The 25541-nt window shown below is 41.9% G+C and overlaps 1 protein-coding gene across 1 annotated transcript; it reads right to left on the bottom strand.

Moving 5' to 3' along the window:
- Positions 1-1463: 1463 nt before the first annotated feature.
- an32b (Acidic leucine-rich nuclear phosphoprotein 32 family member B) lies at positions 1464-20670 on the bottom strand. Its single transcript, NM_001141161.1, is given in 4 exon segments — positions 1464-1747; positions 4423-4524; positions 16074-16223; positions 20266-20670. Coding segments are annotated over 4 exon segments (822 nt in total). The 5' UTR covers positions 20662-20670; the 3' UTR covers positions 1464-1573.
- Positions 20671-25541: the final 4871 nt, after the last annotated feature.

Here is a 25541-nt window from a genome sequence, read left to right as displayed (position 1 = left end):
CATGTGCAAATCGGAAATGTCAGACTTGCTAATAGGTTTTAGTTATACATATGCTACATTCAACCAGTTAGCATTCCTAGTTCCGACCAGCACTTGAATGTGGCATAAGGCCTGGCAGGCTGTCTGGTTGGCAGTTAGTAAGTTGCTGGTTGGCTAGCTAGAAATTACGACATGTGCAGAAACCTTTGACATTTGCCCATGTGTACTTTTGTTAGGCGGCATAAACTCTCACTGATATCTTACAACGTAATCAGATGTATGAATTCAGATCTATTTAATCTATTCAGATATTTCTCTGACACGATCACAGGCACCCTACATCTCTATGACTCCCCACACAGTAGTGGACATTGACAGATACTTATGACTGTGGCGTCTAACCTGAGAGCACCAGTGTACCATCAGAAGAGGGGACCACCAGTGTACCATCAGAAGAGGGGACCACCTGTGTACCAACAGAAGAGGGGACCACCTGTGTACCAACAGAAGAGGGGACCACCAGTGTACCAACAGAAGAGGGGACCACCAGTGTACCAACAGAAGAGGGGACCACCTGAGTACCAACAGAAGAGGGGACCACCAGTGTACCAACAGAAGAGGGGACCACCTGAGTACCAACAGAAGAGGGGACCACCTGTGTACCAACAGAAGAGGGGACCACCTGTGTACCAACAGAAGAGGGGACCACCTGTGTACCAACAGAAGAGGGGACCACCTGTGTACCAACAGAAGAGGGGACCACCTGTGTACCAACAGAAGAGGGGACCACCTGTGTAGAGACGCTGCATTCAGACTCAGTAGCTTCTTTTTCCTGTACTGTTGATCCCCAGTTGGACTTGGGGGTTGAGAGGCAGGATAGTCATAGCACAGAATATTCCACTCAAAAGACAAATCCAAAGTTCAAATCCTCCGTCCAGACGATGCCTTCAGCTCTTATGCTCCTAAAGACCCAGGCAAAGACCTCACCCCTGTGCTGGGGGAGCTCAAGGCCTACATCTGCCAGGTATGACTACCTAGCCCTGGGAAGCTCTGTAGGAAAGTGCAGATGGCCCTAAAGCCAAGCCATTGGAGCCAGTGGAGAATAGTGCTAGGCCCTGCTATGGGCAAGAGGCCTACAGCACCATCGCATTGTTGGGAAGGGCCTGTAAGTAAGCTTTTCACTGATAGTCTACACCTGTTTAGAAAGCATGTGATGAATAAACTTTGATTTCATGTGTTCCTATTGCTGTCTTTTTACCTTCCCTCCCATTCAAAATAAAATAAGCTGCAACATGTCATCTCGTGGAGTGACTGGAGTATCCATTGAGGCATTTGCTGCATATTGTGTGATGAGTGTTCTAGACTTTTCCCACTGAGGCAACCCATTGCACTCAGGAGTTGAGCGATAGGCACTTGTAGCTACAACCTTGATTTGTGCAACAGGCGGCCACACTGAATCTTAGCGCGCTCTTCACACAGTTGCTATAGCAATACATTTTATTGGAGAAAAAAATAAGGAACAGAAAAGATGAAAAGAAGAGGGAAGAAATAAACCCAACAACAACTTTCTCTTCATAATTCATCCAACAAAATATTAAAAGCACAGACCCAAAACTAGATACAGTACCAGTCCCAAAGTCCTCACACAGGTATACATAAAGGGGGAGTTGACTGTGAAAAAGTGGAATGCGGAGTGGTGCGCTGCTTGAGGATGGCTCTTGGTTCCATGGGGCGTAGGAAGCTCCACTTGAACCACCTGTCCGGTACAGTCTTTCCCCACACGGGGGCTCAAAGCTGGGGGAGAGACGTGGAGTAGGCAGGGTGTGGGTGGGTGTCAGGGTGGAGAGGGAAGGGGTTGGTAACATGATTGGCTTTTGTTTTTTGCTCATAATCATCATCATTGTCGTCAGGGTCTCGCTTTCTCTTCTCTCCTTGGACAGCCTCAACTTCTGGGGGAAATGGGAAAGGGTTATTAAATTATACTTTGTAAAGTTTCAAAAAGCTTATGACAAAGCTTATGACAAAAAGTACAAGAATGACATACCATCATCATTGTCGTCTTCATCATCAATACCAAGGTCTTCTTCCTGGGGAGATAGGACAGTGATTTCAAACCATATCCCCCGTTGATCTTTTGGGTCACAAACAAACCAAAAAAAGGGGCTTTACCTCTTCGTCGCCACTGACTTCGTCATCCTCCTCGTCAAAGTCTTCCTCCTCTCCATCCTCATCCTTCGCTCCTCCTAAAAAAAAAGAAAAGAAATATATCACATCCACTGTCGAAAAACCCAACACAATAGAATCCCCTTGCATGACAATATCCACGATGTATTAACATGGTACTAACATGTACTGAATTTTTTAAAAATATAAATAAAACGCAAAATATAAAGTGTTGGGCCCATGTTTCATGAGCTGAAATAAAAGATCCAATACATTTTTCCATTCGCACAAAAAGCCTATTTGTCAAATTTGTTTACATCCCTGTTAGTGAGCATCTCTTTTGCTGAGATAATCCATCCACCTGACAGGTGTGGCATGTCAAGAAGCTGATTAAACAGCATGATCATTACATATGTGCACCTTGTGCTGGGGAGAATAAAAGGCCACTAAAATGTGCAGTGTTGTCACAATACCATGCCACAAGTTGAGGAAGCATGCAATTTGCATGCTGATTGCTGTAATGTCCACCAGAGCTGTTGCCAGAGAATTTAATGTTCATTGCTCTATCATAAGCCGCCATCGTCATTTTAGAGAATTTGGCAGTACGTTCAACCGGCCTCACAACCGCAGACCGTGTAACCACGCCAGCCATGACCTCCACATCTGGCTTCTTCACCTGCGGGATCGTCTGAAGAAGCCATTGTGGATTTGCACAACCGAATAATTTATGCACAAACTGTCAGAAACCGTATCAGGGAAGCTCATCTGCGTGCTTGTTGTCCTCACCAGTGTTTTGACTTGACTGCAGTTTGGCGTCGTAACCATCTTCAGTGGGCAAATGCTCACCTTTGTGTATTGCATTTGTGTGGACGAGCGGAATACTGATGTCAACGTTGTGAACATTAGTGGCGGTGGGGTTATGGTATGGGCAGGCATAAGCTACAGACAATGAACACAACTGCATTTTATCAATGGCAATTTGAATGCACAGAGACACCATGATGAGATCCTGAGGCCCATTGTCATGCCATTTATCTGCCGACATCGCCTCGTCTTTCAGCATGATAATGCAGGGCCCCTTGTCGTAAGGATCTGCACACAATTCCTGGAAGCTGAAAATTACATTTAAGTCATTTAGCAGACGCTCTTATCCAGAGCAAATGTCCCAGTTCTTCCATGGTCTACATACTCAGACATGTCACCCATTGAGCATGTTTGGGATGCTCTGGATCAACTTGTACGACAGCGTGTTCCAGTTCTCGCCAATATCCAGCAACTTCGCACAGCCACTGAAGATGAGTGGGACAACATTCCACAGACCACAATCAACAGCCTGATCAACTCTATCCAAAGGAGAAGTGTCGCGCTGCATGACGCAAATGGTGGTCACACCAGATACTGACTGGTTTTCAGATCTACGACCCTACCATTAAGGTGTCTGTAACCAACAGATGCATATCTGTATTCCCAGTCATGTGAAATCCATAGATTAGGGCCTAATGAATTTATTTCAATGGCTGATTTCCTATGAACTAACTCAGTAAAATATTAGAAATTGGTACATGTTGCATTTATTTTTGTTCAGTGTATGACGATATACCATTTAGCAGATGCTTTTAGCCAAAGTTGCTTGCAGTGTTGTGTGCATATATTTTACATATGGGCGGTCCCGGGAATCAAACCCACTATTATGCCATTGCAAGCTCCACGCTCTACCAACTGAGCTACAGAAGACCCACATTCTGAACTCAAATTACAACTGCATTTTCATTTTCTTATACTTCCTCAAAACATGGAAAAAGACTAAATGGTTGCCAACCCTCATCGTCGTCGTCCACCCCATCCGAGTCGGATGCCTCTCGGTCCTCCACGTCGTACCCGTCCAGGTAGGTGAGCTGAGGGAGCAGCTTGAACACACTCTCCCTGTAGTCGTTCAGGTTGGTCACCTCACAGTTGAACAGGTCCAGAGACTTCAGGCTGTCCAGCTTTTTCTGTGGGACCAAATGGGTGTAGGGTAATTAGGGGGTGACTAACACTGCCTGAATAAATCTGTAATTAGATTTGAGAGCACACCTTTTCCCCATATAGGCTAGCAAACCAAAATTTTGACCAGAACCACATAGGAAAACAAACATCACACTGCCAACTAGGTCTATGGTCAAAACTCCATATGGAGAACAGTGTCATTTGAGGCATAGCCTGAGACAATGAGATGGTGTCGCACTGTATTGTGCTCTACCGGGAGTTTGGTGTACCTACCAAAGGTTCCAATATGCTGATGTCTTTCAGTTTGTTCCCACTTAGATTTAGATGTGTGAGGTTGGGGAGTTTCTCTGCTAGCACGTCAAGGCCACCAGAGATTCTGTTGTCGCTGAGTTCCAACTGCAACATAATGTGAAGATATACAGTGAGCTCCAGAAGTGTTTGGCCAGTGACATTTGTTGTTTTGACTGTACTCCAGCACTTTGGATTTGAAATGATACAACGACTGTGGTTAAAGTGAAGACTGTCAATTTTAAATTTGAGAGTATTTTCAAGTGAGCATTTTAGAAATTACAGCACCTTTTGTACATAGTTCCCCCATTTTAGGGGACCAAAAGTATTGGGACAAATTCATTTGTGTATTAAAGTAGTTAGAAAGTACTTGGTCCCATATTTATAGCACGCAATGACTACATCAAGCTCGTGCAAATTTGTTGGATGCATTTGCTGTTTGTTTTGGTTGTTTCAAATTATTTTGTGCCCAATATAAATGAATGGTGAATAATGTAGTGTCATTTGAGTCACTTTTATTGTAAAGAACAGATTAAGTTTCTAAACAGTTCTACATTAATGTGGATGCTACCATGATTACGGATAATCCTGAATGAATTGTGAATAATAATGAGAAAGTTAGACAAACATACCCTCAAAACATGCTAACCTCTCACCATTACAATAACGGGAGGTTAGCATTTTGGGGGGTGGCTATGATATTTCTGCGTCAAACTCTCTCTCAACATTATTCATGGCTCATTCAGGATTATCCGTAATCATGGTAGCATCTAGGGCTGACCCCATTTAGTCGACTGGTCGATTATTTGGTCGACAAGCTGTTGATCGACCAAGACACTCGTCTGATTCGCGCTTGTCTCAGTGGACTAATCCATTGCGGAGGCCACGGGGATGGCACTGTCCATCACATAACTGTGATACTGAAATTGTATATGATTATACTATGCAAAAATAAAATGGTGCAACACTAAAATCTAATATTTTATAACAAACGTGCTTTCTCCCGTGTTGGATGTGGTTGCTGTCCGCGGTTTGTACATGACAGGAGTAACAATTCCAGCCAGAGTAACCTACTGTTTTTTGGTGAACGCCAAGGTCCTCTGATAATACTAGTCCCGTGTGAATAGACATCCCTGTGTTTTGAGACAAATGTCTGAGTCTGACAGGTGTTGCTCACTGATTGAGTAAGAAAACAGATTGTATTGAATGAAGTGCTGCACATAGCCTATATATGAATGGCCTACGTGTATCAACTTTCACAGTGAATGCTTTTATTAATGTTTTGTGCTCATTATTGAATATTGCCAAATGCATCACTAAAAAACATTGCACCTACTTAACGTAACCCTTGCTGTTAATAGATCGCAAAGCAGCATACAACTGACCTAAACCTTTTGGAAATAAGTTCACTTTTACATCCATAGCCTGAAAACGCATCAAGTGCGCCATTTAGCTCACAGCTGAAGGATGGGGGGCATTTAGGATGTACTGCGGATCGCCAAAATGATTATGATCACACTTCCTTCACTCATTATGGCGACACGACACCAAAGATGGTTTGGTATGTTTAGTGTAGCCCTGTTATCGGCTGGACATGTTGAAATATCTTCACGCCTAGAAAAAAAACCTCCAGGCTTCTGTCATAACTGTCAATCAATTGGAAAAAAATTATTACAGGGGGCAGTTTGGGAAAAATGAATCCCCTCTAAAATCGTCCTCTGGAATAACGGACATTCTGGGGTAATAATTACATAACCGACATTCTCTAGTAATACTAGTCCTGTGCGAATAAGGCTAAGCCTAATTGTCTAAGAAAATTGAGGAGAGCGCAAACCAACTGTCTATACTGTAAATCAATAGCCTAACTTAAATGTGCCTGGCTTTATAAACCATCCATATAGATCTACAGAAATAACATATTGCTTCTGTTGCCTGTTTGTTCAACCTCTTAGATGTAAAGGCAAAATTTAGATTTCCAGCTAAACAGACATATCCAAAAGTAACTGCTATTCATGTGTAATTACATGATTTTGACATGCCAAAACTTGGTATATTTGGAAAGACATCTGGGAGATTTAGGAAGTGATCAGACGATAGGAATTACATAGTTCAGAATACACAAGATCAAGCTCAAAGTTTTTTTTTTTTTTTTTAAAGTAATTTCATTGACAAGCTATAAGTGAATTATTGATGCCAAGAGCTGGAAACGCATCAGATGGCTTCCACAACATGTGGACAATAGCAGAAAAAAATGTGATTTAAAGACCTAACTAGAAATGGGCAGATGTTTTAGTAAGTGTCCCTAAACCGCTCGAAAGTGGCATATGTCTGTAAATTACATAATTCCAGTGCTATTACATAATGCTTTTTGTTCAGTATAAAAACACAATTTCTACCATATCAACCTCACTCAAACATTGTGGTGGTGTTACGGGGTATCCAGGGTAAATTCAAGTGTCCTTTCAACCTCTCCAAAGTGTCCAAATGTGGTAATTGCACACTGGATGTGCCTAAAAGTTATTGTTCACTATAAAAACAAACTTTCTACAACACCAACCTCTAACATTGTGGTGTTGTTGGGGGACATCCAAGTGTTTTTTCAAGCTCTCCAAAGTGCCACCAGAGAGGAGGGGGGGGCTGGTCGTAAACTTTCTCTCTTGCCTATTCAGTATTGAGAGTGGAATGTCTGAGTGTAAGAGACACTTAAAACACATAAATTGTGGGAAATGTTTGGTGGGGATCGAAACTATGTCATATAATTTAGCATTTTGTGATGTCATTACGGATGGTATAGCAAGAACTATCTTTAAGAGCTTTCACAATGTAGATTTCACATTTGCATCTAAATGTTGCAAAACGTATGATTAAGTATGAAACTAGCTGTGAAAAGAGAGCAATGTTATTTTAGCCTTCTAAATGAGAATTGTTTTTCTTGCAAAACTTGTGCCAGTCACTGGCCACGCCCCAAATAAGGTCAGAGTTCGTGTCCACATGATGGAACGTCCCTTTTTCCAGAGTGCATAAGAGGACTGCTAACAAAATGTATATATATATATTAGAACAGTATACGTGCAGAGCGAGCTAAATACGTTTCAATCTAAATACAGACCAGCGTGACCGACAGCGTGAGATGAATGTTACAAAATGGTTAGAAACTCTCAACACAAGTGAAGGAGAAAATCTCTAGAGACCAAAACATACCGGTTTGCTGCCGGTGTGTAAAGTGGTCCAAGCTGTACCCTGAATAATAAACCATTGAGACCAGAAAATGGTAAGACCCTCAAACTTTCGACAAGTGAAGGTGAAGGCTAGACATTCAGTCTGCAGCTGTATATGTAAAAGAGTCTAGGAAACTCGACTGAAGACGAAGTAACATTTCCCTATCACCACCATTGTGGTACATCTGAAGGAACACTCCAAGACAAAGAAGCCTACAACCATTAACCTGTTATGGCTAGGGGGCAGTATTTTCACGGCTGGATAAAAAACGTACCCGATTTAATCTGGTTACTACTCCTGCCCAGTAACTAGAATATGCATATAATTATTGGCTTTGGATAGAAAACACTCCAACGTTTCTAAAACTGTTTGAATGGTGTCTGTGAGTATAACAGAACTCAAATGGCAGGTCAAAACCTGAGAGATTCCTTTACAGGAAGTGGCCTGTCTGACCATTTCTTGAACTTCTTTGCCATCTCTATCTTTTACAAAGGATCTCTGCTCTAACGTGACACTTCCTACGTCTTCCATGGGCGCTCAGAGCCCGGGAAAAAACAGAATGTCGTCATCCCAGCCCCAGGCTGAAACACATTATCGCCTTTCTCAAGTGGCCGATCAAGGGACTGTGGGCTTAGGCGCGTGCCCTGGCCGCCCCGTCTTTGTGATTTTTCCTCTGTTTGCCGAAAAGGAGATTCCCGGTCGGAATATTATCGCTTTTTACGAGATAAATTGCATAAAAATTGATTTTAAACAGCGGTTGACATGCTTCAAGTACGGTAATGGAATATTTAGAAATTTTTTGTCACGAATTGCGCCATGCGCGACCCTGATTTACCATTTCGGATAGTGTCTGGGACGCACGAACAAAACGCCGCTATTCGGATATAACGATGGATTATTTTGGACCAAACCAACATTTGTTATTGAAGTAGCAGTCCTGGGAGTGCATTCTGACGAAGACAACAAAAGGTAATCAAACTTTTATAATAGTAAATCTGATTTTGGTGAAGGCTAAACTTGCCGGGTGTCTAAATAGCTAGCCCGTGATGGCTGGGCTATGTACTTAGAATATTGCAAAATGTGCTTTCACCAAAAAGCTATTTTAAAATCGGACATATCGAGTGCATAGAGGAGTTCTGTATCTATAATTCTTAAAATAATTGTTATGCTTTTTGTGAACGTTTATCGTGAGTAATTTAGTAAATTGTTAGCAAATTCCCCGGAAGTTTGCGGGGGGTATGCTAGTTCTGAACGTCACATGCTAATGTAAAAAGCTGGTTTTTGATATAAATATGAACTTGATTGAACAAAACATGCATGTATTGTATAACATAATGTCCTAGGTGTGTCATCTGATGAAGATCAAAGGTTAGTGCTGCATTTAGCTGTCTTCTGGGTTTTTGTGACATTATATGCTAGCTTGAAAAATGGGTGTCTGATTATTTCTGGCTGGGTACTCTGCTGACATAATCTAATGTTTTGCTTTCGCTGTAAAGCCTTTTTGAAATCGGACAGTGTGGTTAGATAAAGGAGAGTCTTGTCTTTAAATGCTGTGAAATAGTCATATGTTTGAAAAATTGAAGTCTTTGTATTTTTGAGGAATTTGTAATTCGCGCCACGCCTATCATTGGATATTGGAGCAGGTGTTCCGCTAGCGGAACGTCTAGATGTAAGAGGTTAAGGACATTGTGACCGGATTGGTGTCACAGTTTTTCCCCCAGCCCCAGCTCACACACCTGACTCCAATAATCACAGAATCATGATCTTCGGTTTAGAATGCAATTTGATTGAATAGCGGTGTTTGCTTGGGACGGAGAAAAAGTGTGACACCAAATCAGGCCCAAGGACTGGAGTTGCCCACCCCAGCATTGGACAGGCCGGGCGATTTCAACAGAGAGACAGACATACAAGCGTAAATATATACATTGCAATATATACATTGCAACAATTCGAGCCTTTGAGAGAACCATATGCTCATCTATAGATAGATTTTGAGCAGGCTGGAAGTAAGTTTTGCATGCCTCCACCATGTCATGATAAAGGGGCTTGACTCTTGCAAGACGATCATACCCTGCAGTCCCAATCTGGTCATTATCCTGATCCTTTTGTGGTCACTCCTGTGACGAGTATGGTTGAAGGCCAAGAATCGGTTTTCACTCATGGAGTTGGGGAACTCAAACCGATAGAGTGGGGACTTGCTCCGGTTGTCAACTAGTCTTGATACCTTTACCAGTCCCATGTAAATCACCAAAGAAAGGTAGTTGAGCATGTCACCCATGGTGACATGTTCCAGGACATCTTCCTTCCCCCCCTTACTGCTTTTTGTCCCCATACTTGTTGCTACTACTAATTAGTGTTCCCAGTACAGAGGTGGTAAAGTAAAGCTGAAACAGCTGTAAGGGGTGTATGTTTCATCACTAACCAACTGTGGGCTCCTCATCTTCAAGGACAGTATGCCACCGGTCCTCAGTTTCATCTCCCTGTGTTGTGCTGCTTCCACGGTCTCTTTGTTGAGGCCTAGATTTCCTCCCTACCCCTGCACCTCCAGATGAACTTAGAGAGGGGAGTGGTGCCACGGCCTGCAGTGGGGGTGGTTGAAGAGGAGTGGGCCTCAGCAAAACTCAGAAAAAAAAAGAAAATGTCCCTTTTTCAGGACCCTGTCTTTCAAAGATAATTCGTAAAATCCAAATAACTTCACAGATCTTCATTGTAAAGGATTTAAACGCCGTTTCCCATGCTTGTTCAATGAACCATAAACAATTAATGAACAAGGTCACAGTTATGAAAACTTAGGACACTAAGAGAGACTGGACATTGGCAAGTAGTATACTCAGGAGCGATGTGCACGTCTACGGCGCCTGACTAGGAGGCCGCTCTGTCTGCCCCTTCTGTGGCACCGTTGTTTTGGGTCGGCTACTGGGATTAGATCCATTGTCCTGGGTGGTGGTCCGAACAGAGGATCCACTTCGGTAAAGTCATTCCTGGTCGTAATGTTGGTAAGTTGACGTTGCTCTTATATCCAATAGTTCTTCCCAGCTGTATGTAATAAGACTTAAGATTTCCTGGGGTAACAATGTAAGAAATAATACATAAAAACGAAATACTGCATAGTTTCCTAAGAACACAAAGCGAGGCGACCTTCTCTGTTGGCACCACTTCGATGTTGCCATTAAGTCATACATCAGATAACATTGGCTATAGGCTAGATTTGTTCCAACCAACCCAAGGATTCATTTCATACACCCCCATGCCATGTAGCTATAGCTGAAACACTGAACAAATTGAAGCTTACCTTGTAAGATGTTTGCTTTAAACGTTGTGTAAAAAAAGACACCCTGCTTTTGCAGATGGGGGCTACCGTTCTCATACCAGTCTGAATTTAGCTGCTTTTAAATCTTTGCTATGCTGTAATAAAACCTTACATTTTTTTATTTGTTAGAACAGACTGGTATTACTTATAATTTGGATGTTTACACTGTTCCAAACAGGCAGAAAAATGATATGGTAATCTAACAGCACCCGTTTGTCACACATAATATGCATGCAGCTCTCGCTCCTATACCCACCTTTTTCTTATTATCACAATTATGATCATTATAATAAGTAAAGTCGTTATCATTTGTAGGCCTAGTATAGTATCCTTGTATAGCCACCATAGAGCTGTAGGCCTAAGAGCGCATCCTGTTAAGTTTTAATACTGTAACTTAGGCCTATATTTCAATATACAGGCTACTGTATCAATTGAATCAATCATTCCTGCCATCACACAGCATACGAAACATTCAGGCTTTGAAATGCAATCAAGCACTTTAGTTTTAAAATTAAATAACAAAAAGGAAGCTTTGAATAATTAGCCAAAACAATAAACCTCAATTCAATAATGAATGCAACTGTTTTCAGTCTGCTGTAATAAAGGCTGTATACATCATTGTTTTTGTTAGATGAGACTCTTGTACAGCGAGGGAAAAAAGTATTTGATCCCCTGCTGATTTTGTACGTTTGCCCACTGACAAAGAAATGATCAGTCCATAATCATAATTTTAAAGGTAGGTTTATTTGAACAGTGAGAGACAGAATAACAACAAAAAAATCCAGAAAAACATGTCAAAAATGTTATAAATTGATTTGCATTTTAATGAGGGAAATAAGTATTTGACCCCCTCTCAATCAGAAAGATATCTGGCTCCCAGGTGTCTTTTATACAGGTAACGAGCTGAGATTAGGAGCACACTTAAAGGGAGTGCTCCTAATCTCATTTTGTTACCTGTATAAAAGACACCTGTCCACAGATGCAATCAATCAGATTCCAAACTCTCCACCATGGCCAAGACCAAAGAGCTCTCCAAGGATGTCAGGGACAAGATTGTAGACCTACACAAGGCTGGAATGGGCTACAAGACCATCGCCAAGCAGCTTGGTGAGAAGGTGACAACAGTTGGTGCGATTATTCGCAAATGGAAGAAACACAAAAGAACTGTCAATCTCCCTCGGCCTGGGGCTCCATACAAGATCTCACCTTGTGGAGTTGCAATGATCATGAGAACGGTGAGGAATCAGCCCAGAACTACACGGGAGGATCTTGTCAATGAACTCAAGGCAGCTGGGACCATAATCACCAAGAAAACAATTGGTAACACACTACGCCATGAAGGACTGAAATCCTGCAGCGCCCGCAAGGTCCCCCTGCTCAAGAAAGCACATATACATGCCCGTCTGAAGTTTGCCAATGAACATCTGAATGATTCAGAGGACAACTGGGTGAAAGTGTTGTGGTCAGATAAGACCAAAATGGAGCTCTTTGGCATCAACTCAACTCGTCGTGTTTGGAGGAGGAAGAATGCTGCCTATGACCCCAAGAACACCATCCCCACCGTCAAACATGGAGGTGGAAACATTATGCTTTGGGGGTGTTTTTCTGCTAAGGGGACAGGACAACTTCACCGCATCAAAGTGACGATGGACGGGGCCATGTACCATCAAATCTTGGGTGAGAACCTCCTTCCCTCAGCCAGGGCATTGAAAATGGGTCGTAGATGGGTATTCCAGCATGACAATGACCCAAAACACACGGCCAAGGCAACAAAGGAGTGGCTCAAGAAGAAGCACATTAAGGTCCTGGAGTGGCCTAGCCAGTCTCCAGACCTTAATCCCATAGAAAATCTGTGGAGGGAGCTGAAGGTTCGAGTTGCCAAACGTCAGCCTCGAAACCTTAATGACTTGGAGAAGATCTGCAAAGAGGAGTGGGACAAAATTTCTCCTGAGATGTGTGCAAACCTGGTGGCCAACTACAAGAAACGTCTGACCTCTGATTGCCAACAAGGGTTTTGCCACCAAGTACTAAGTCATGTTTTGCAAAGGGGTCAAATACTTATTTCCCTCAATAAAATGCAAATCAATTTATAACATGCGTTTTTCTGGATTTTTTTGTTGTTATTCTGTCTCTCACTGTTCAAATAAACCTACCATTAAAATTATAGACGGATCATTTCTTTGTCCGTGGGCAAACGTACAAAAATCAGCAAGGGATCAAATACTTTTCCCCCCTCACTGTACATGTTTACACTGTTCCAAATGGTCAGATAAAAAAAAAAAATGTTTTATCTAAAAGCAACAGTTTGGCACACATAATACACACAAGGCTTGCTCCTATACAGCTTTAGCAGGGACAGTGCAATAAACACTTGCTGTGGTGCCTTTTTGCTGCAGTAGGGAGGTGAGCGAGACAACATGCGCCAGTCACACAGGCACTCCCCGTCATTTTTCTTAACACTGTGTGACTTAATTATTTCATCAAACAGTGTGTTTAAAGCATCAGACAAGCTCAGTGCATATGTAGTTGGTTTTATTCAAACACATAGGGTGTGTATGTTAATTATGGATAAAGAAGTTTAAACATTGACCAATCGATTGGTCGAAAGAACCTGACGACTCGTTTGACCAATATATTTTTATGGGGACAGCCCTAGTAGCATCCACATTCAAATAAGTTTAGAAACGTCAATCAAATTAATCAATAAAATGTATTTATAAAGCCCTTCTTACATCAGCTGATATCTTAAAGTGCTGTACAGAAACCCAGCCTAAAACCCCAAACAGCAAGCAATGCAGGTGTAGAAGCACGGTGGCTAGGAAAAACTCCCTAGAAAGGCCAGATCCTAGGAAGAAACCTAGAGAGGAACCAGGCTATGAGGGGTGGCCAGTCCTCTTCTGGCTGTGCCGGGTAGAGATTATAACAGAACATGGCCAAGAAACATGATATTCTTATTTACAAAATAAGTGACTATAAAATGACAAACCATTATTTACATTGGGCACAAAATAATGTGAAACAACCAAAGCAAACTGCAAACGTATCCAACAAATGTATAGAGTCACAACCCTGATTTAGTCACTGCATGCTATGAATATGGGACCAAATAGTTAACTTTTTACTACTTTAATACACATACAGTGCCTTCAGAAAGTATTCATACTCCTAGACTTATTCCACATTTTGTTATGTTCCAGCCTGAATTCAAAATCAATTAAACACAAAATGAAAACATGTTTAGACATTTTTGCAAATGTTCAATTATATACAGTTCTCGCATTTACATAAGTATTCACACCCCTGAGTCAATACTTTGTAGAAGCGCCTTTGGCAGCGGTTACAACTGTGAGTCTATCTGGGTAAGTCTAAGACCCTTCCACACTTGAATTGTGCAACACTTGCCCATTATTGTTTTCCAAACTCTTCAAGCTGTCAAATTGGTTGTTGATCATTGCTAGACAACCATTTTTCACGTCTTTCCCTAGATTTTAAAGTAGATTTAAGTCAAAACTGTAACTCGGCCACTGAGGAACATTCAATGTCATCTTGGTAAACAACTTCAGTGTAGATTAGGCCTTGTGTTTTAGGTTATTGTCCAGCTAAAGATGAATTAATCTCCCAGTGTCTGGTGGAAAGCAGATTGAACCAGGTTTTCCCTGTGCTTAGCACCATTCGGTTTCTTTTTTTATCCTGAAAAACTTAACAGTCCTTAACTATTACAAGCGTTCCCATTACATGATGCAGCCACCACCATGCTTGAAAATATGGAGAGGTACTCAGTAATGTGTTGTGTTATGTTTGGATAACTTTTTATTCAGGACCAAGTTTATTGCTTTGCAACATTTTTTGCAGTTTTACTTTAGTGCGTTATTGCAAACAGGGTGTATGTTTTGGAATATTTTTATTCTGTACAGGCTTCCTTGTTTTCACTCTGTCAATTAGGTTAGTATTGTGGAGTAACTACAATGTTTATCCATCCTCAGCTCTCCTATCACAGCCATTAATATGAAAAAATATCTACAAACATAATTCCACTGACATTAGGGGGAAATTAAGAACATTTCTTAAAGTGCAGTCGCAAAAACCATCAAGAGCTACGATGAAACTGGCTCTCATCAGGACCGCCACAGGAATGGAAGACCGAGTTACCGCTGCTGCAGGGGATAAATTCATTAGAATTACGAGCCTCAGAAATTGCAGCCCCCAAAAAATTATTGACAGAGTTTAAGTAACAGACATCTCAACATCAACTGTTCAGAGGAGACTGTGAATCAGGCCTTCATGGTCAAATTGCTGCAAAGAAACCACTATTAAAGGACACAAAGAAGAAGAGACTTGCTTGGGCCAAGAAACACGAGCAATGGACATTAGACCGGTGGAAATCTGTCCTTTGGTCTGATGAATCCAAATGAGATTTTTGGTTCCAACCGCCATGTCTTTGTGAGACACAAAGTAGGTGAACGGATGATCTCCGCATGTGTGGTTCCCACTGCGAAGCATGGAGGTGGTGGCGTGATGGCGTGGGGGAGCTTTGCTGGTGACACCGTCAGTGATTTATTTAGAATTCAAGGCACACTTAACCAGCATGGCAACCACAGCATTCTGCAGCGATACGCCATCCCATTTAGTTTGAGCTTAGTGGGACTATCATTTGTTTTTCAACAGGACAATGACCCAATACACCTCCTGGCTGTGTAAGGGCTATTTGACCAAGATGGAGAGTGATGGAGTGCTGCATCAAATGACCTGGCCTCCACAATCACCCAAACTCAACCAAATTGTGATGTTTAGGATGAGTTGGACCACAGAGTGAAGGAAAAGCAGCCAACAAGTGCTCAGCATTTGTGGGAACTCCAAGACTATTGGAAAAGCATTCTAGGTGAAGCTGGTTGAGAGAATACCAAGAGTGTGCAAGTCTGTCACCAAGGCAAAGGGTGGCTATTTTGATTTGTTTAACACTTTTTTGGGATAATGCATGATTCCATATGTATTATTTCATAGTTTTGATATGTTCACTATTATTCTACAATGTAGAAAACAGTAAAAATAAAGAAAAGAAAAAAACATTGAATGAGTAGGTATTCTAAAACTTTTGAGTGAGTATGAATAAAATAAAGCAAAACATTACCTTTTTGAGTTTCCCAAGTCTGGGAAGGTTGGAAACTGAAAATAAGCCAACATTTATCAAACTGAGGAATTCCAGATTGACGAATTCTTCTGTGAGGCCTTCGATTTTCCCTTCATTTGATCTGCAGTTGTCCAGGACAAGTTCCCGTACCTATAAGGATAAAAAAAATTGAATGTGTACAATTGTAATCCATGAACTTCAAAGATTAGATTTTTTTTATGCATGCGTGCATTGTTTACAGCTGCAATACAAACTCAATTGAGAATGCAAACTTTATTTTACGCATACATGATAAATAATAATTTGAGTGCTTATTTCTATTTTACAAATGATTACCCGATTTAATCTGGTTACTACTCCTGCCCAGTAACTAGAATATGCATATAATTATTGGCTTTGGATAGAAAACACCCTAAAGTTTCTAAAACTGTTTGAATGGTGTCTGAGTATAACAGAACTCATATGGCAGGCCAAAACCTGAGAAGATTTCATGCAGGAAGTGGCCTGTCTGAGAAGTAGTGTTTCATCTTGGCTCTTTTTATTGAAGACTCAGGATCTGTGCAATAACGTGACACTTCCTACGGCTTCCATAGGGTCTCAGAGCCCGGGAAAAAGCTGAACGATATCGAGGCAGGCTCTGGCTGAAACACTTTATCGCTTTTGGCAAGTGGCCACTCAGAGTACTATGGGCTTAGGAGCGTGCTCGCGTCGACCAAATGCTTTCTTTTCCTTTGTCTGTTTACCTAAACGCAGATTCCCGGTCGGAATATTATCGCTTTTTTATGAGAAAAATTGCATAAAAATTGATTTTAAACAGCGGTTGACATGCTTCGAAGTACGGTAATGGAATATTTAGAATTTTTTTTTTTTTTGTCACGAATTGCGCCATGCTCGCCACCCTTATTTACCCTTTAGGATAGTGTCTTGAACGCACGAACAAAACGCCGCTGTTTGGATATAACGATGGATTATTTTGGACCAAACCAACATTTGTTATTGAAGTAGAAGTCCTGGGAGTGCATTCTGACGAAGACAACAAAGGTAATAACATTTTTCTTATAGTAAATCTGACTTTGATGAGTGCTAAACTTGCTGGGTGACTAAATAGCTAGGCCTGTGATGCCGGGCTATCTACTGAGAATATTGCAAAATGTGCTTTCACCGAAAAGCTATTTTAAAATCGGACATATCGAGTGCATAGAGGAGTTCTGTATCTATAATTCTTAAAATAATTTATATGCTTTTTGTGAACGTTTATCGTGAGTAATTTAGTAAATTCACCGGCAGTGTTCGGTGGGAATGCTAGTCACATGCTAGTCACATGCTAATGTAAAAAGCTGGTTTTTGATATAAATATGAACTTGATTGAACAAAACATGCATGTATTGTATAACATAATGTCCTAGGTTTGTCATCTGATGAAGATCGTCAAAGGTTAGTGCTACATTTAGCTGTGGTTTGGGTTTATGTGACATTATATGCTAGCTTGAAAAATGGGTGTCTGATTATTTCTGGCTGGGTACTCTGCTGACATAATCTAATGTTTTGCTTTCGTTGTAAAGCCTTTTTTAAATCGGACAGTGTGGTTAGATTAACGAGAGTCTTGTCTTTAAAATGGTGTAAAATAGTCATTTAAAAAAAAATTGAAGTAATAGCATTTCTAAGGTATTTGAATAATGCGCCACAGGATTCAACTGGCTGTTGAGTAGGTGGGACGATTTCAAGCGTCCCACCTAGCCCATAGAGGTTAAATAAAGGTGAAATAAAAAAATAAATTAAAAAAAGCTCATCACTAAGCTAAACACCTCCCTCTGCAACTGGATCCTGGACTTCCTGACGGGCCGCCCCAGGTGGTAAGAGTAGGCAACAACACATCTGCCACACTGATTCTTAACACTGGGGCCCCTCAGGGGTGTGTACTTAGTCCCCTCCTGTACTCCCTGTTCACCCATGACTGCGTGGCCAAACACGACTCCAACACCATCATTAAGTTTGCTGACGACAACAGTGCTGACGACAACAGTGGTAGGCCTGATCACCGACAACGATGAGATGGCCTATAGGGAGGAGGTCAGAGAACTGGCAGTGTGGTGCCAGGACAACAACCTCTCCCTCAATGTGAGCAAGACAAAGGAGCTGATCGTGGACTACAGGAAAAGGCGGGCCGAACAGGCCCCCCATTAACATTGATGGGGCTGTAGTGGCGCGGGTCGAGAGTTTCAAGTTCCTTGGTGTCCACATCACCAACGAACTATCATGGTCCAAACATACCAAGACAGTCATGAAGAGGGCATGACAAAACCTTTTTCCCTTCAGGAGACTGAAAAGATTTGGCATGGGTCCCCAGATCTTCAAAAGGTTCTACAGCTCACGGGTCCCCAGATCCTCAAAAGGTTCTGCGCCATCGAGAGCATCCAGACCGGTTGCATCGCCGCCTGGTATGGCAACTGCTCGGTATCTGACCGTAAGGCGCTGCAGAGGGTAGTGCATAAGGCCCAGTACATCACTGGAGCCAAGCTTCCTGCCATCCAGGCCCTTATATTATAAGCAGTGTCAGAGGAAAGCCCATAAAATTGTCAGAGACTCCAGTCACCCAAGTTAGAGACTGTTTTCAATGCTACCGCACAGCAAGCGGTACCGGAGGCACCAGTCTAGGACCAAAAGGCTCCTCAACAGCTTCTACCCCCAAGCCATAAGACTGCTGAACAATTAATAAAATCGCCACCGGACTATTTTCATTGACCACCCCTCCTCCTTTTTGTACACTGCTGCTACTCGTTGTTTATTATCTATGCATAGTCACTTCACCCCCACCTACATGTACAAATTACCTCAACTAACCTGTAGCCCCGCACACTGACTCAGTACACTGACCCCCTGTATATAGCCTTGTTATTCTTATTGTGTTTATTATTTTTTACTTTAGTCCACTTGGTAAATATTTTCTTAACTCTTCTTGAACTGCACTGTTGGTTAAGGGCTTGTAAGTAAGCATTTCACGGTAAGGTCTACACTTGTATTCAGCGCATGTGACAAATAAAGTTTGATTTGATCATATCAAATATTTGAATGTCTATGATTTTAATTGAGCTAACTCAACTAGTTTGCCAATACAAGTAATTACTGGGTTAATTTCATCTCATATTCCATAATATACACCGAGTTTAGCAAACATTAGGAACACCTTCCTAATATTCAGTTGCACCCCTTTTTGCCCTCAGAATAGTCTCAAATTTGTAGGGGCATGTACTCTACAAGGTGTCGAAAGCGCACCAGGGATGCTGGCTCTTGTTGACTTCAATGCTTCCCACAGTTGTGTGAAGTTGGCTGGATGCCCTTTGACTGGTGGACCATTCCTGATACACACGAGAAACTGTTGGGAAAATAGGCGGTGAAAAACCCAGCAGCGTTGCAATTCTTGACACAAACCGATGTGTCTGGCACCTACTGCTATACCCAGTTCAAAGGCACTTACATTTTTGTATTTCTCTTTCACCCTCAATGGCACAAATAGACAGTCCATGTCTCAATGGTCTCATGGCTCAACAATCCTTCTTTAACCTGTCTCCTCACCTTCATCTACACTGATTGTAGTGGATTTAACTAGTGACAACAACATGGGATCATAACCTTCACCTGGTCAGTCTCATGGAAAGATCAAGTGTTCCAACTGTTTTGTATATACACTCTGTGTGTATGGGTCCTTCTATAAATAAAGGGGGCCAACGTATGACATCACGCCTGAAGAATGAAAAAGATACAGCATGTCTATGTTTTAATAACAAACATTCGCTGACCGCTCGCAACAGATGCGGTAAAGAGGTCAATCGAGCTTAAGGCTATTGTTTGTTGTTGAGGTAAAATCGGAGTATAATAATTATATAATGTCAACCCCAATACATTCATGTCATTGTCACCAATCAACGTAATTAGTTAAAACCGACTGACTACCACCGATTTCTGTACGCTAGCTAGGCTAACCAGTTTATATGAACGGGAGTTAGCATTTAGCAGTCACTTCTAAGTTCTACGTCTGAAAAGGGACAACTTTTAAATGTTATGCAGCGAAAACAGCCAACTATATCAAAACCGGAATTGATTCGACGATTATTCCATTTGATAGATAAGATTTGTTGAATGTGCGACAATCTGGTCAATGTTGTAACGCTGTGTGTTCCATTGCCTCCTTTACCTTATCTACACAGGCAGTGTTTTTCCACTCCTCATTTGCCCGCCGTCTGCTGCAATAGCCCATCCGTGACAAGGATCGGCGAGTTGTGCATTCAGAGATACTGTTCTGCACACCACTGTTGTACTGCGCCGTTATCTGTCTAATTGTGGCCCGTCTGTTAGTTTGCACGATTCTTTCCAATCTCCTTCGACCTCTCTTATCAACGAGCTGTTTACGCCCACTGGACTGCCGTTGACTGGATGTTTTTTGTTTGTCGCGCCATTCTCGGTAAACCACAGACACTGTCGTGCGTGAAAAGCCCAGGAGGGCGGCCGTTTGCGAGATACTGGACCCTGCGCGTCTGGAACCGACGATCATACCACGCTCAAAGTCCCTTAGATCTCTCTTTTTACCCATTCTAACCTTCAATCGAATAGTTAAGCTGGATGCCTGTCTGCCTGCTTTATAAAGCAAGCCACCGCCACGTGACTGTCTGTAGGAGCAATCCATTTTCGGGAACGGGGTGGTGTATGTAACAATCTACGGTCGGGAGAGTATTAGGGCCAAGTGAAGAAAAACAATTACACTTTACAAAAATATAAACACAACATGGAAAGTGTTGGTCCCATGTTTCATGAGCTGAAATTCAAGAGTCCAGAAATGTTCAATATGCACAGAATGCGTATTTCTCTCAAATGGTGTGCTCAAATTTGTTTACATCTCTGTTAGTGAGCAATTTATCCTTTGTCAAGATAATCCATCCACCTGACAGGTGTGACATATCAAGAAGATGATTAAATAGCATGATCATTACACAGATGCACCTTGTGCTGGGGACAATAAAAGGCCACTAAAATGTGCAGTTGTGTCACACAACACAATGTCACAAATTTTGAGGGAGAATACTGTGCGTGCCACTGTTGAAATGCCTGACTTATATGACCTGGTGAAATTATACTTTAGAATGTATTTATCTGTATTTATTTAACTAGGCAAGTCAGTTGACTTCTTCGGGATCGGTGTCCCTTCCACTGGGCGGTTGAGCTAACGTAGGCTAATGCGATTAGCATGAGGTTGTAAGTAACAAGAACATTTCCCAGGACATAGACATATCTGATATTGGCAGAAAGCTTAAATTCTTGTTAATCTAACGGCACTGTCCCATTCACAGTAGCTATTACAGTGAAAGAATACCATACCATTGTAGGAGGAGAGTGCACAATTTTGAACATAAAAAGTTATTAATAAACAAATTTGCCATATTTGGGCAGTCTTGATACAACATTTGAACAGCAATGCAATGGTTCATTGGATCAGTCTAAAACTTTGCACATACACTGCTGCCATCTAGTGGCCAAAATGTATATTGAACCTGGGATGGAATAATACATTATGGCCTTTTTCTTGCATTTCAAAGATGGTACAAAACGGTTGGTTTTTTCTTTGTTTTATCTTTTGCCTATGTATGTTATGTTGTGAATTTGAACATGAACTATGCCCCTATTTAAGATGACTGTTTTTCGTACGATGTACCCAATGATTAATGAAAACTTGCTCGGTAGGTCTATGTCCTCAGTGGTTTAATACGTCTTATTTACACACTTTATTCAAATATTTATGAAATGCATATTGTTATATTTGGTAGCACTTATTTGTTTTTCCTTCGCCTCAACCCCTTTCGATGCGTGGAACGGATGTGGGTGGGGCTAGGTCTACATAAGGGTGCTAATTTTTTTTTAAACTCCCAAAAGCTCTGACGAAGGCCGTGAGGCCGATACGTAAAGCTTGTTAAATATCAGTGATACTATCAAGAGCAGTGTGCGGTTTCCTTTTTCCTTCATCTTGTTCAACTGTTACCATGCAACTGCAAAAAAGATTGCTCAGATGTGCAAGTGCCTATTGAATTTTGAATGATCTTTTACCAGATCTATTGTGTTATATTCTCCTACAATCCTTTCACATTTCCACAAACTTCAAAGTGTTTCCTTTCAAATGGTACCAATAATATGCATATCCTTGCTTCAGGGCCTGAGCTATAGGCAGTTAGATTTGAGTATGTCATTTCAGGCGAAAATTGACAAAAAGGGTCGGATCCTTAAGATTTTTAACTAACTATTTAGCAGTCTTATGGCTTGGGGGTAGAAGCTGTTCAGGGTCCTGCTGGTTCCAGACTTGGTCCATCGGTACCACTTGCCGTGTGGTAGCCGAAGGAACAGTCTGACTTGGGTGGCAGGAGTCTGATATTTTTTGGGGGCCTTTCTCTGAGACCGCCTAGTACAGATGTCCTGGATGGCAGGGAGCTGCTCTCAATTGTGCTGCTGTATAACCATTTGTGGATCTGAAGGCCTTTGCCAAATCTTTTCAGCTTCCTACGGGGGGAAGAGGCATTGTCGTGCCCTCTACACAACTGTGTTGGTGTGTTTGGACCATGATAGAGCTTTAAAGGCTCTGCATGGTCAATCGGACATCTGCAGTGGCCGTACAGTATTTACTGCCATGCGGCCTCCGCAGAAGTCAGAGCATTCATACTTTTTGCGCTTCATAGAGCAGAGCTCTTGTGAAACAAGTTGCCAAGGAAGTGAGTTTCTGTTTATACAGCACCTCCCGCCACCACCTACCATAAACCAATCATGTCAATGCGGAGCCTTAGGCATTGTTACAAAATTTGGGAGATGCAAAGCGATATGGTATAGAGCTTGATTTGGCCTCCGGAAGCTCCGCAATTATGTCAAACCCTCCGGATCGCAAATACGGAGTAGGCATAAATTGGCTTTAAGTGATGTGGACACTGAGGAACTTCAGCTCTCGACCAGCTCCTCTATAGCCCTGTTCATGTGGATGAGGACATGCTCGGCCATCCATTTCTTAATTTACTGTTGAGAGTTAGAATAATAGAATACAGAAGGTGCAATTTCAAAACGTGGTTGTGCATCAGCAGTCACTTAATTAGCCCATGTCAGCTAAACATTTTTAGATTGGTAAGTTAGCCTAGCGGCCAGCTATCTAAACTTGTAGTAAGCATGGTCAAATTACTGACTGGGGTGGTGCCCATTGATCATCAGTTATCATATTAAAAACTGCAAACATTTGCCTCCACCCTATGGCAAAATAAGTAGAATTGCAGGAAAGTAGCTGACCCACGAGCCACTGCAGCCTCTGATGAGTTCTGTTTTTTTGTGGCCCCCACCCCCATCAGTTGCCCATCCCTGCTATAGGCTGTCTCATCGTCGTCAGTGATCAGGCCTCCTACTTTCGTGTTGTCGGCAAACTTAATATTGGTGTTGGGAGTTGTGCGCAGTTACGTAGTATCGGGTGAACAGGAAGTATAGGAGGGGACTTATGCACGTACTCCTGAGGAGCCCCCGTGTTGAGGGTCAGTGTGGTGGATGTATTGATTCCTACCCTCACCACCTGGGGGCAGCCAGTCAGAAAGTCCAGGATCCAGTTGCAGAGGGAGGTGTTCAGTCTTAGGCTCCTTAGCTTAGTGATGAGCTTGGAGGGTACAATGGTAGTAATCGTCTCGTGAACATGATGATGATAGCTTAAGTGGCTGGGCTACTGTCAGAATACAAACAACCTGGTATTATTGTTGGAGCCATATCAGACCTGTTACCAACTTGCCTGGCTAGCTAGCTTTTAGACAAAAGTGCTAGGGTGTATTCATTAGTCAGATTCCATCAGCAAACTGAGCGAAATTGGGCGGGTCCTACGTACATTTCCCCAATAGAAACTCGTTTTTGTGGAAACATGTTTTTGGTTTGGAGTAAATGGTTTCCCTTGTAGAACATTTTGCAACAGACGAAACGTTCTGCAATGTATTTTTTATTTTATTTATTTAACCTTTCCCTAGGCAAGTCAGTTATTAAGGACAAATCCTTATTTACTAAAGAACTCACTCCTGGGGTGTAATCTTCCACCACTAATTGGCAACAAGTTTCGTTTGCAACTAAAACGAGAGTTTCTATTGGACAAATTCAGGTAGGTCCCGCCCCGTTTCGTTTAAGAAACGTTTTGCAACAGACTCGCCGGAATTAATACACCCCGATGTACAGTATGTAACTAGTTAACGGGCTACGGAAGATAACGTTATCATTACGTTGACTTAAATTAGCTAATACCCATACCATTGGGCATATTATTCACTGTGTTAAAGGACAGAGATAAAACAGAATTTGAACTTCACGGGGACATTTGTGTAACGTTAGGTAAATTGCCGTTAGCTACAGTAGCTAGAGTTACTGGCTAACGTTATGAAACGTGACCCTATTTAAATTATTTGGCTACAAAGCACTGTAAATAAAAGTCAGAGCTATTTCATATGGTTATTATGAACAGCTACTTAAAATATTTGCTAAAGAAAATGTTTTTGAACGAAGTAAACAAACCTGCTGCAGGAGTAAACGACCGGTAAACAACCGCCTGTTCTTCATTCAAACGTGAGAAGGTTCGCTGCTATTGGCTATAAATCGTAAACGTCAAATCCAACGCCTTCACGTAAATCTATGGGTCGCCTATTACCCATTACTTCCACCTGCTGTTGTGTTTGTTTAGTGTACGGTATTATTTTCAAACGTTTCAGATGCTGCATGTTCACAAAGACTAAATTCAATGGAAGTCTCAGCTCAAGCCCATACTGGATTTTAGTCATTTTATTCATAATACTGTATTTGTTTTATTTTCATACAAAACATTCAAACATTCCAAGACAACTTGTATACAAAAACAAACTTTTAGGGAGATGTCAGTTCTCATCTGCATCTAATCGTCACCTCAATGCATCTGTCCAACTCGATGATTGGTACTAACGTTTTAATACAGACACGGCAGGTCATTGATAGGACCGTTACCTACCTGAGCCGCGTACCACAGAGCCATGTGATCATGCTTGTCGACACATAGTCCAGTGCTTGGAGGATGAAGTCAGCCCGGTGGAGATTCAGTGGTCCCATTAGGCAATTCAAGTCAGCTGGTGAAGGTGTTGTTATTGTTGTTTTCTCTCTGTTCAGTGAACTCTTTACATCCGATTTAGCAACACACAATTAATTAGTTGTAATTTGCTGACCCTAAAAACAGCGTCGTCTCAAACGAAAATACCCACTGTGTGTGTGTGTGACTCTGAGCCTCCAACTCTCTCTCTCTCTCTCTCTCTCTCTCTCACACACACACACACACACACACACACACACACAAGAATACAAAGTAGTAGTGTGAAAGAGTGACTTGCTGTTGCTATTGGAAAGGGGAGTGGTTCTAGTAGTAAATCTATGCCAGGCAATGAGAGGCCCACTCCACTCCAT

The sequence above is a fragment of the Salmo salar genome, chromosome ssa08, assembly GCF_905237065.1.
Source record: "Salmo salar chromosome ssa08, Ssal_v3.1, whole genome shotgun sequence".
Taxonomy (NCBI): Eukaryota; Metazoa; Chordata; class Actinopteri; order Salmoniformes; family Salmonidae; genus Salmo; species Salmo salar.
The sequence above is the reverse complement of the archived record's forward strand: the minus strand, read 5'-3'. Positions and strand labels throughout refer to the sequence as shown.